At 49.5% G+C, this 11,619-nt stretch overlaps 1 protein-coding gene across 1 annotated transcript; it reads left to right on the top strand.

Annotated features, from left to right (window-relative positions):
- The first annotated feature begins 7,879 nt into the window (after nt 1-7,879).
- Nucleotides 7,880-10,426, top strand: LOC140251936 (16 kDa beta-galactoside-binding lectin). The gene is made up of 4 exons (XM_072336142.1): nt 7,880-8,020; nt 9,356-9,435; nt 9,575-9,746; nt 10,217-10,426. The coding sequence occupies exons 1-4, from the start codon at nt 8,012-8,014 to the stop codon at nt 10,358-10,360; spliced, it is 405 nt and encodes a 134-aa protein (XP_072192243.1). The 5' UTR covers nt 7,880-8,011; the 3' UTR covers nt 10,361-10,426.
- The last annotated feature ends 1,193 nt before the right edge of the window (nt 10,427-11,619 follow it).

Raw genomic sequence — 11,619 nt, 5'->3', positions numbered from 1 at the left:
GCAGAGACTGTGAAGAGACTGGAGCAGTAATTTTGCCCCCATATGTACCCACCCCATCATCTTGCAGCTTCAGCCACCATCACAATGCTAGTGACATTGAAGGTGAAGCTTGAGTCTTGAATTATCTTTTTTTCTGGCTGATGGTTCATATGCCACAAGCACATTGTTTGCTCTCCTCAGCTCAGTTCTGATTATTACAGCACATGGGCAAAGACAAGAAATATGTAGGGCAGGAGATCCTGGTTTGCAGCAAGAGGCTGACAAAACTATCAGAAATCCCTTAATATAAAGCCTCTTCCAGGAAGGAGGGATAAGCAACGTTGTTTCATAACATATAGTATGTATATGTCAAAACACATCTGTTTCCAGAAAAAGACAAGGAACTACACTGCACTGTACAAAGCTATCCATCTCTTTATCTCTTTGAGTAGATGTGGCTGAAGTGATCTTTAAAAACAGGCAAATAAATGCTCCTCTCAAGGCAGGGCAGCTCTTAGGCAAGTGGCTGTAATAAAGCCCATCCAGAGGAGGTCAGTAAGCCTGGCAGTGCTGCCTCCAAGGTAAAGACACAGATGGCATCGTCAAGGAAACTTACGCATTTTTCTTTGCATAAACAATAGAGCTGGCTTAGTCATCAGCTGAACGGCACGCTCAAGGAAAATGTTCATCTTTCTGTTCAGGAGCTATTTGCATCTGACTTGGATTTTTTGTCTTCTTGCTTTATAAATACTGAATGGATGATTGAAGGAAACAGCTCACAGCTCTCCCCTCTCCTTGCTTTCTGGTTGCTTCTTTACATCAAGCCTACTCCTCCTGATAGTGTCACCTGCTGACTTCAGATTGGATGGCTTTTTAGCTGTTGGGAGGACTGACTGTGAGGAGACTCTGGGGCTGCCAGCAGCAGCAGGTGGGACCTCTGAAAGCAGGGACTCTGGGTCCAAAGCTTCATCTTCACCTGCTTCATCTTCAGTGCTGCAATCTCCCAGCACTATGGAGAAGCTGCTTCTTATTGAAGGAAGAAAACACCTTTGGATTCTCTGTGGTGTGCAGTAGTTGTGCTTTGGCAGGAATGCCAGCAACCAGGCATTGCTCATGTGGCGTCTGCTCCTCATGCTGACATGCTTGGCTGGGCCCTTCCTGACGTGAGGGGGTGACAAAACACCCATGCATACAGACGTAGCATCCATACAAGTCCAATTTCTCCTGATTGTGGCCAAGAGGAAGGGTACATAGAGTGGTGCTTCCCCTGAATTCTGATGTCTTGCAGATTTCTGCAGGTGTGATGCTTCTTTATCCCTGGACTCAGGCTTCTGAAGCTGCTGTGGGATTCTGCCCACAAGGTGAACACAGAGTGCTGTGTGCTCACATACCATGGCAGGGCAGTGACTTAGTGCCTTGGCAGAGTCTGTCACCTTTTGCTGACTAACGTGGTGGTGGAAGCATTCAGTTGCCTTTTGGTCTCATGTGGCACTTGGGGGCATGGCTCAACCCATGCCATGATTCGCACTCACAATTTCCTGCTTCCTGTCAGTGTGAGAAACCCTGCCTGCCTTCCTTTTTCCTTGCATCCTACCGTGCTCAGGGCTCTCCACTGCTTCAGTTTATCGTGCTGTGGCCAGAAACTCCCTGTGGATGCACCCAGAAGCTGCAAGCAAGATCACCACAGCCTGCAGGGGGGTTGAGAGTAGAGTTTCTGACCTGCCCACGGCGTTCAGTAATGATGCTCTTGCTTCCAAACTGAATTTGCTGGACTACCACGTGCAGGTATGCCTCCTAAGGTGTGTGTGTGTAGATATTCCCAACTGGCTTTCTTCTTCAGCTGTGACCTGAGATGTCTCCTTCTAGCCACCTGAGAAGCGGCCTGTCATCAAGCACAGAAGGCAGGCAACCAGTCAATTTGCGTGCCTTTGGTACTGATTTAAAGCCCAAGCCTGTTCTGTGCCTTTGCATAAGAAGGTCCAGCAGCTTCCTGAAACATGTCCAACAAAAGCACAAACATGTCCAGTTTCTGCCTTGCTACAGTGGTCTGTAAAGCCAACTTGCATTGGGGCAATTCTCAATATCAGAATCTGCCACAACCACACTTGTGTTTACTGCTGCTGGAGCCAAATTGGTTAAAATTTACAAAATAGTTAAAATCCATTTTAGCAGCATGTGAAGCCCAGACATGTGACGTGCATGGCACACAATCCTGTGTACTCGGTGTGCTGGATGGCAGCAGTATGAGGTGGCTGAAGATGTGCACTGCATGCTAATGACCATCCAGCTTGGCACTCTTGTGAGGAGGGGCTGGTAACATAGCTGCTCCTGTAATGTTACCATCAGTGGGAGAAAACTGCGGAGGAGACATAACTCTCTGAGATTGCTGCACATCAATAGCAGCAACACCTTTGGATTCTCCCCCCTGCGGTGTTCCTTAAGCCTGGGCACCGAAGAAATTTCCCAAAGAAATCTACAAGCTCTGGTGCTGATGCTCACTGAATCACAGAATCGTTGAGTTACAGAATCATTAAGGCTGGAAAAGACCTATAAGATCATTCAGTCCAACTGCTGACCCATCCCCAGCATGCTCACTAACCACATCCCTCAGTGACACACCTCCAGGGATGGTGATTCCACTGCTTCCCAGGGCAGCCTGTTCCAACACTTGACCCCTCCTTCAGAGATGAAATTTTTCCTAGTATCCCAGCTGCAAGGAATGCCAGCAGCCCTTCCTGTTAGCCCTGCGCAGAGAAGGTCAACGTGCTGCCTCTCTTATTTTTCCTCTGCTCCTTTTCCCAAGTGGCTCCTGGAACCTACTGCATCTCACCAGGTACTGATGCTCTCTCTGCTAGGAAGAGATGCACAGAGAGCAGCAACCCACAGATAGCTCCCAAACATGATGGCTTCTTGCCAGAATCCCCTGATATTCCTAGCATCTATTTGTACGTCTTGTTTCTTGTGGCAGCACCCTGTGCAACAACCCCCAGCAGGCCTCTGTTCTCAGGCAGATGTAATGCGGCTGCAGAGGGCTCACGTTCCCAAACTGTAAGGCATTTTGTATGGGGATTAGCTGTTCTATTTTATAACGACAATAATAGGCTCTTCTTAGAACGCTTCCCTGCATTAATTTGATTTAACAGTGATGGAAGCATTGTACTAAAGGGATCCAATAACGTTGGTCTTAAACCTGAGTGTGTCTTTGTTTATCGCACTTCAGCACACAGAAGATTCGAGTTTGTGTCTGAAGCAAGGGAGCCCTCATGACACAAGACTCGGCCTAAGTCTGCTTGAGAAAACGCAGTGATGGAGAAGAGCTCGGGAAAGGAAAGAAGTTTCAACCCAAGGAGCATTATTTTGAATGCGCTTCAGTATCTTGGGACTTTGAACCATCACTGTTAGTGGTTCTTCAAAGTCTGCTGCTAGTGTTATGAATCAGCCTGCTCTTTGCAAGGCAACCTTCAAACACCAATTGACAATTTTCTCCTGCCTAAAGCCTGAATTTGAAATATTTGAGCCACCTTTAATACAATTCCTTTTCACTGTGTGGGTGGCTCAAAGGAGACCAGTTCTGGCACACAAATGCCTTTGTGGGGAACTCCAGATGGTTTCAGTTTCTAAACCATCCTGGCATGCTGTACGTGCTGCATGACAGGCTAGAGGAGAGCTCTTTTACACCAGCCCAGCTTCAGGTTGCTGAGATGACTTGGTGGACAGCGGGCTGGTACACAAGGCTGGGTCCCATCCTGTTCCACATCAATGTGAGGCATTTTTCTGCTAGATTTGAGCAAAGCTGTATACGAAACTACTTCGGGGTCATTCAGCACAAGGCAGACTGCTGCTTTGCAGGGTTTACTTAATTAGCTATGTAAAGAAAGCCAAGCCTTAAAAAACAGTACGAAGGAGAAATCACTAAAAGGCCACCAGATGTTGCTTTCCTCAGCTGCTGAGGGAAAACAAAGATGTAGCCTGTACCTTCTGGAAAAGGTGGGAAGGATGACCTCGTTGCTTCTTTTGTTTTATCAGTGATGCAGGTTTGCTTGCCCAAGATTCCCCGCAGCTCTCAAGATGACCTGAACAATGCATAAGTGCTGCTGTCCTACAAAGGTATCCCAGGGAAGAAGTGTTTCAGGGTGTAATTGCAAAGGTTTGCAATGTGGCCGTTGCTGACATAAATGTAAAGGTAACACTGTTGTACATAAATATCACAAAAGGACAGAGCTGTCAGACCTCTAGAAAACACCTGCTTGGAGGGTTGACTGGGCTTGTCCTGAGATATGTGCATCTTAGACTCTGAAGTGGTAAGAAACGGGAAAAGGGGTGGCCCAGCAGGGGGAGGTGCAGCATAACAGTGCTGGATTCATGAGTTCAGAGCAGCAGGAACCTCAGATGAGCAAATGTAAGCAGCTCCTCAGAGATGCAGGAATAAGTGCTGAGGAGATGTTTGCCATCTGAGGGTTTACAGGGTATGGGGTATGCTAAAGTGAAATGAACCTCAAGTGACAAAGCCGCAGCTCTAGGCAGCTAGCAACTCGCTCCCATTGGATCTGTTCCACCAAGAGATGAACGTAGGGAATGTCAGCTGGAGTCAGTAGTAATGAGGGAAATAAATGTGTTGAAGCTAACTTAAAATCTCACTGAAGAGACCAGCAAAATCCTTTCATCACTCAGCGAGAAAGTGCAAGACATTCTTTATAATCAACTTACTTTCTAATTAACTTAGAATAGAGGTGCTTCCCTTTTAATAGAGGGGAAGCTGAAATCCGGAAGTGACCTGGGATAAATTGCTGTAGTGGTATGTGGCCAAGCAGCCCCAGCGAGCATCCCCAGTGTCCTGGGCCTTCAGCCCCTCCTCCGGCACAACCTTCCCTCAGAAGCAATGCCCAGGAAGGTTCTGTGCCTCCCGAGCTTTGTCTTTCCCAGAGCTGGGTGAAGTTGGGTGCTCGGCCCCACCAAAATCAGTTTTCCTGTAGCATGTGATTTTTAATGACATGAGTCATTAGCCAGAGAGAGGACTTGCCAAGGGCTAGGGTGTATTTTCTCTCGCAGAAGATCAAAAAGAGCAGTAATCAGCATAGTGCATCTGTTTGGCATTTACATTTTTTAAAGCAAATCTGGGGCATTTCTGGAAACTGTTAGGAGAAAATCAGACTGGCCAGTTGTCTGCCTCCAGTATGTATGAATGAAGTGAAAAACTAAGAGCTGGACTGGACACTGGGTGCTGGCAGGACCTCCTGCTCTCAAGAGTGAGCATCCAGGGCCTGGGATGAGTGCTGGGAGGGCACCCTTAGTTAACTACCTTAGGAAAACCCCTCCAGGCATCAGCAGGTGATGACTGCCTCTCCCTGCCTCTACCACTGCTGCTTGGCACGTGCACCATGTCCCCAAAAAACAGCAGACAGCAGGAACTCTAAGGGCCTGCATGCATGGAAATCCCATGAGTTGCCCATGAGATGCTGCATGAGTGCCCTACAAGATGCCTGTGAATTGGGCATCTCAGCACTGGTGTTCCAGACTAATGTTGGCTGATTTTGCAAAGTGTGAAACTATCAGTGCTCTAATTCATAGGGTTGGTGCTCTAATTCATTAAGGTTGGAGAGATCTCTAAGACCATCCAAGTCCAACCCCCAGCCCATCCCCACCATGCTCACTGACCATGTTCCTCAGTGCCACATCTCCACGTTTCTTGAACATCTTCAGGAGTGGTGACTGCACCATCCCCCTGGGCAGCCTGTTCCAGTGCATCACCACTCTTTCAGAGAAGAAAGAGTAATATCCAACCTGAACCTCCCCAGCACAACTTGAGACCATTATCTTTTGTTCTATCACTGCTATCAGAGAGAAGAGGCTGACCACCATCTCACCACAGCCTCCTTCCTGAAAGTTGTATGGAGCCATAAGGTCACCCCTGAGCCTTTTCTTCTCCAGATGGAGCAATCCCAGTTTCCCCATCCACTCCCCATCAGACTTGTGCTCCAGATCCTTCACAGTTTTGTTGCCCTTCTTTGTAGTGATGGGCTGAAAACTGTATGCAGTACTCAAGGTGCAGCTCACCAGTGTTAAGTACACAGGGATGATTACCTCCCTGCTCTTGCTGATTGTACCATTACTGATACAAGCCATGATGCCATTGCCCTTCTTGGCCACCTGGGCACTCTGCTGGCTTATGTTCAGCTGGCTGTCAACTAACAGCCCCACATCTTTTTCCTCTGCACAGCTTTCCAGCCATTCTGTCCCCAGCCTGTAAGTATTGTAGGAGGCAAGGCCCAAGGGTTTGCTGCTAACACAGCCTGGCTGCCAGTGCAGAGTGCTCGAGGAAAGCCAACAGTGCAGTTTCTGTATTAGTAGACAGATCCATACTATCTGAACAGAAGGACCACAGTAGGACACACCAGGATAGAAAAGCAGCTCACAAAATGTGCATTTCAGAAGGGGAACTGGAATGGACAACACTAAAGCCCCACTTGCCAGCAGCTCAGCCTCCAGAAATAATGCTGAAGCACTGAAAGCAGGAGAAGTCTCCAGGGGTTTTGCAAAGCTGAGTGGAAAACAAACATGAAAACCCAACCGACCAAACAGAATTCGCTCAACCCCTCACACGTGGCAGCCAGCAGGGCAACAGCTGTACACAAGCATGGAAAGGAGGCGACTAAAGCCTCTCGCTAACACGTGATTGATCCGGTTAACATCATGCTAGGGACTGGGGTAAGCTTAAGGTGGAATTTCTTTGGCTTGCTCTGGGCTGTCTGTGCTGGAGCCTGCTCCTGGTGCTGTTTGCTATAGGCTCTGGCTCTGTGCTAGCAGTTACCTCCTGGCTTCCATGTGGCCCTGCCATAAATACGGGATATCCAGAGTTAGCTGTAGGACAGAGGACACATGGGATTTTTCCTCTGGTACCATTAGTCAGCATTTTGTCCTCTTTTATACATTCCATTTGCAGGGCTTCAATTCAGGCTTGTGAGTTTCTAGCTCAAATGCAGCTGAGCTTTGTTTGGCCCAGAGTCTGCTGAAATGCCACGTGAATGTTCAGGAATGGGTGCGTGGATATTTGAGGCAGGGTAGTACCAGGAGTCGGGGTGCTGTCAGTGTAACAGCAAGCACAGTCTGCAGGGCAGCGTGTCTCCTTCGCTACTCGGCCATAAGCAGCCCTTCCTGGTGCTATCCACAGATCTGTACCTCACAGGCCAGCCAAGGCTCAGATACTGCCTCTATACAAAGCTCTGACTGCAGTTTTGCAAGCAGAGCTGTGAAGCTGTATGTCACTAACATCACTTCCTGCAGGAGGGAAACTGAGGCACAGAGGACCCTGCTAAGCAGGCAGTAGGGACCCACAAGGAGAACAGCCTCAGTCCTGCACCCAGCCCCGCCTCTCCATCTGCCAACAAAGTGTTTCTCTTTTTCCTTCTAGAGTCTGGAATGGAACCAGTGGGATCGCGCTGCTCCTCAGTCTGAATTCCAGCAACAAGCAGTGCCCCACACACGCAGCACTAACTTAGAGATACTTTCTGGGTTGCACTGAACTGCAGGCAGCGATGTTTCATACCCAGGAGCTCCTAATAGCCCTCTGCAAGAATGAGGCTGGGCTTGAGTGTGAGCACACACGTACTCTCCGAAGCTGGGAACAGTAACATGAGGACTCCAACCCAGATTTCAGGCAGGGATCACCTAACAAAAAGCAGCCACCTCGCTGCAGGCACAGAGCCATGGGACCAGAGCCAACATACACTGCTGCATAGCAGCTAAAAGGGCTTACAGGAAGGATTTCTAGGATCATGCAGAAGCAAACAATCACTGGCTTCAAAAATCACACACATCCTGCCCACAAAGAACAATATCAATCACAATCTCCCGCTGCCTACTTTAAATGGCTGGGAAAGCTCCAGCTCCCAGACAGCTGCAACTGATCCCCATCTTGCCTCCCCCCACATCCCTCCCCCCATCATGTGATGGTCCTGCCCAAGTGATTTAAGCTGCTGGAGCCCGAGCGCTGAGTCACGTTGGCTGCGGAGCAGGGGCTTGGGGCGTCTGCAACATGGAGCAAGTGAGTGCCCCAGGCAGGACTTTGGGGTGGCTGCCTGTGGGTTCTGGGTCGGTGCCAGAGGGAGGAGGAGACAAGGATTAGGCGAGAGGAAACGCTGGGCTGATATGAGGCTGTGGGAGGAACAGCTAGGGCTGACTGGCTGCGTTTCTTTTCTAGTGTTATTTAAGTAGAGAAGCTGTTTTAATGCATGTTTTATTTTAAAGTTTTGAGACCATCTGCAGCTTATGGTTTGAATATCCTTTCTTTCTTTAACTTTTCCTTCTTGAAAAATGCATTTTGGGTCCAGGGCCATGCTAAGTTTGTACAACAGCAGAAGGAAGGAGGGCTGCTTATGCTGACCCTGCCCTGGCACCATGCCTATTCTTTTGGCTGCACTCTAGCAGGGCACCCCAACCAGAGCCACAAGGCAGTGCTGTAGTGATAGGCAGTCCAGAGTCTGCTAGGACCTGACCCCATTAGCCTCATCCTTGGGTACAGCAGCGAGCAGTCATGAAGAATCACACTGTTTGGTTTGGGTGGCTGTCCCAGGGGTCACTGAGCCCTTGGAGCAGCCCACAGCTACTGGCTGTGGGTCACTCAAAAAGAACCAGCCCACGTGAGCAAAGTAACCAACTGGAGGTTCTCTCCCTATCTTCTCTGCCATGTGGTCGGGCTCTGCACTATTGCAGCTGGGCCTGCAAGCACAGGTACTGAAGTGTGGTTTGGGTTAAACCTTACCACATCAGCAGCATCTTCCTCTTAGCTGAAGGAGGTGGGGATTTTACCTGCTATTTTGGGGGCGTGTGGCTGGAGAAGTGAATAATCTGGCTCCAGGGGTGGCAAAGAGCCTTTTTCATCTCCACAGGAACTTCCCTAGGTGTGTTTGGCTCTGCTGGGCTGCAGCCAGAAGCAGGCTCTCCTCTGTGCACATAGCTCTAGGTTAACCATCATATTTGGGTGGCCCCAAAATATGGTGGAGATCTACCTGGAGAGGGGACACAGTGTTACAAAAGCTAAGTGCTATTAATCCTGCGCTAAGGGCTGCTGCTGACTGAAAGGTGCAAGCTTCATTGTGAGGCTGTCCTTTGTAGCACCTGGTAGATCAGCTGCTCAATGCACCTGTCCTCACTGCAGTGGCTAATACCACCTCCCCTTCAGCTTGCGCTGCTCAGCGGGGTGACAGCACAAGACTGGTGGCTGTGACCTGGGGTTCTTCAGCAGCGTGGCTGATGCAACCCTGTCTATAGAACTGAATTGCAAAGGCCCTTGGGTCTGTGGGACTTGCTTTGTACCTCACACCAGGAAGGGCTGGTGGGCTGCCCTTGGGATGCTGACCCCTGTGGTTTGGTCTTACAGGGACTGGTTGTTACCCAGCTGGATGTACAGCCTGGAGAGTGTGTCAAGGTCAAAGGGAAGATCCTGTCTGATGCCAAAGGGTGAGTGAAATGATGGCGATAGGGGCCTGCAATCTGGAGGCTCCTGCCTTCCCAGGGATTGGCAGAGCTCCTACTGGGTTCAGCTTGTTGGTTCTGGGTAACTGGGCATTTCCTCATTGCTGCCTCTCCATCTCCCCAGGTTTTCTGTGAATGTAGGGAAGGATAGCAGCACCCTCATGCTTCATTTCAACCCCCGCTTTGACTGCCATGGGGATGTTAACACTGTTGTGTGCAACTCGAAGGAGGATGGCACGTGGGGTGAAGAGGACAGGAAGGCTGACTTCCCCTTCCAGCATGGCGACAAGGTTGAGGTGAGGTGCCAGGGATCTGTGCAAGGCCCTGACACACTGTGCTGGTGGGCTGAGGGCAATTCTTCTAATGCTACCAGGTGGAGAAGGGGCAGGTATAGAAAGGGAGCTAGGGAAGGGGAGAGTCCTGCAGCTGACCAACTGTCTGGACTGCTCTGAGTCCAACAGCTCAGCTGTGTTCAGTGCCCCACTCCAACCTTGCTCTGTGAGGTGTGCAGGTAAGAGTAATTAAAACACTGACCTGTGATTCAGACTGAATCTACCTTATCCCTTAGTTGCAGAAGCTTAGAACTGACCTTGGGCAGAGCAAACCAGCTTCATCCTTCATCCTCTGCAGGGAGGCGACTGAGCTAGCAGGCATTGCCTTGACCACCTGTGGACATCTCAGCTGTCCTGCACTCACTGTGTGGGGGCCGGGGAGCCTGCCTTGTGACCTGTGATGTGCTAGCCTTCCTTCTTGTGGTTCCTTACAGATCTGTATCTCCTTTGATGCAGCAGAGGTCAAGGTGAAGGTGCCGGAAATGGAGTTTGAGTTTCCCAATCGGCTGGGCATGGAGAAAATTCAATACCTGTCTGTGGAGGGTGACTTTAAAGTGAAAGCTATTAAGTTCAGCTAACTGCTATAGCTTGTTTTTGTTTTCTTTTCCCCTGCATAGTGAAATAAACTTGCCATGGCTGCTTTCTCTGCTGTTTCCTGCTCTAATCTGCTTGCTCATGTGTGTGCTTCTGGGGGTGGACAGTGGGAAAGGGTTTGTGTCCACCTGTATGCTCATCTATACTGCTGCCTTGCAGCTGCCACTGAGCTGGACCACACAACTAGCAAAGTATAACCTGTGACCTGAGCTCCTGTAGCAGTAGGTGCTCCTTTAACCCTGTTTGCTGCAGTAAGTGGTCTCTGGTTGTTTGCTTCCCAGACTCTGGGGCTAGTCCCAGACTGCCATGATAGAGAAGCTCTAACAAGGGTGTGTTAGGCATGCCTTGTGTTATCCTTGTCCAGGCAGTGCTGCTCCATCCTCCTTGCTGGAGAGGTACAGGGCATGGCTTGTGCTTTTGCAGAAAGCTCTGCTCACTAAGAAAGTGGTTTGACATGTTACAGACTGGCACTAAAGAGCAGGCAAATTCAGTCAAATGCACGTGCTGGGGAAGAGACAGGAGTGAAGGGCAAGACTTGAAGTATCTCTACTGCTTCACAAACTGTGGTCTTGATGCTGTCAATGATACAGTTAACGGCTTAGTTATGTGGTAGGGATACTAGAAATATTGGATCCCGAGTGCACCAAGCATAACTAGTTGCAGTTAGGCAGGGGAGGGGAGTGGGAGGGAAGCTCAGTGAATTGTTTCTTCCTCTTCAAACCTCTTGCTCTGCTCATGTAATGCCTTGGAGTGTGTCTGCTACAACTATTCCCAAGCTGCCTGCTAGCTATGTCCAGACAGGACTTGCCCATAGCATTTGAGGATCTAATGAGAGAGAATGGATCCCTGCCCACTGAGTTCGGATCTGGCCTTGTGGCTGTGGCAGCTGTGACAGTCAGGCCCTCAGTTGTGCTGGTGTGAGGTGCTGTCTTAGCCAAATACTGCTGAAGTGGTGAAATTGGACCCTGCTGGCTAAACTCTGTCAACAGGGCTGTTATGGTCCAGGCTGTATTTGCTGCTACTTGGAACAGCTGAGTAGTCAGGCCAGCTGCTGGGGAAAAGTAGTAACCATCTGCAGAGTACTTCAGTCATTTGAATGCCTTATGTGGAGAGGCTGCCTTAGCCTGTACCGTGGCAGCTGCCCTAGAGCTGAGGAAATCTGTGAGGTAACTTGCTTTGGAGGTGGCTTTACTGATAACCTTTTCTCTCTGATTCCTGGAAACTCCATTGTGGAGGCCTTCTT

Source organism: Excalfactoria chinensis, chromosome 4, assembly GCF_039878825.1.
Source record: "Excalfactoria chinensis isolate bCotChi1 chromosome 4, bCotChi1.hap2, whole genome shotgun sequence".
Classification (NCBI taxonomy): domain Eukaryota; kingdom Metazoa; phylum Chordata; class Aves; order Galliformes; family Phasianidae; genus Excalfactoria; species Excalfactoria chinensis.
Note: the sequence above shows the minus strand (reverse complement) of the source record. Positions and strands in the feature narration are given on the sequence as shown.

Coding starts and splice junctions, on each gene's coding strand:
- LOC140251936 (XM_072336142.1), top strand. Junction 9,436..9,574: donor ATCCTGTCTGATGCCAAAGG/GTGAGTGAAATG, acceptor CCATCTCCCCAG/GTTTTCTGTGAATGTAGGGA. Junction 9,747..10,216: donor AGCATGGCGACAAGGTTGAG/GTGAGGTGCCAG, acceptor GGTTCCTTACAG/ATCTGTATCTCCTTTGATGC.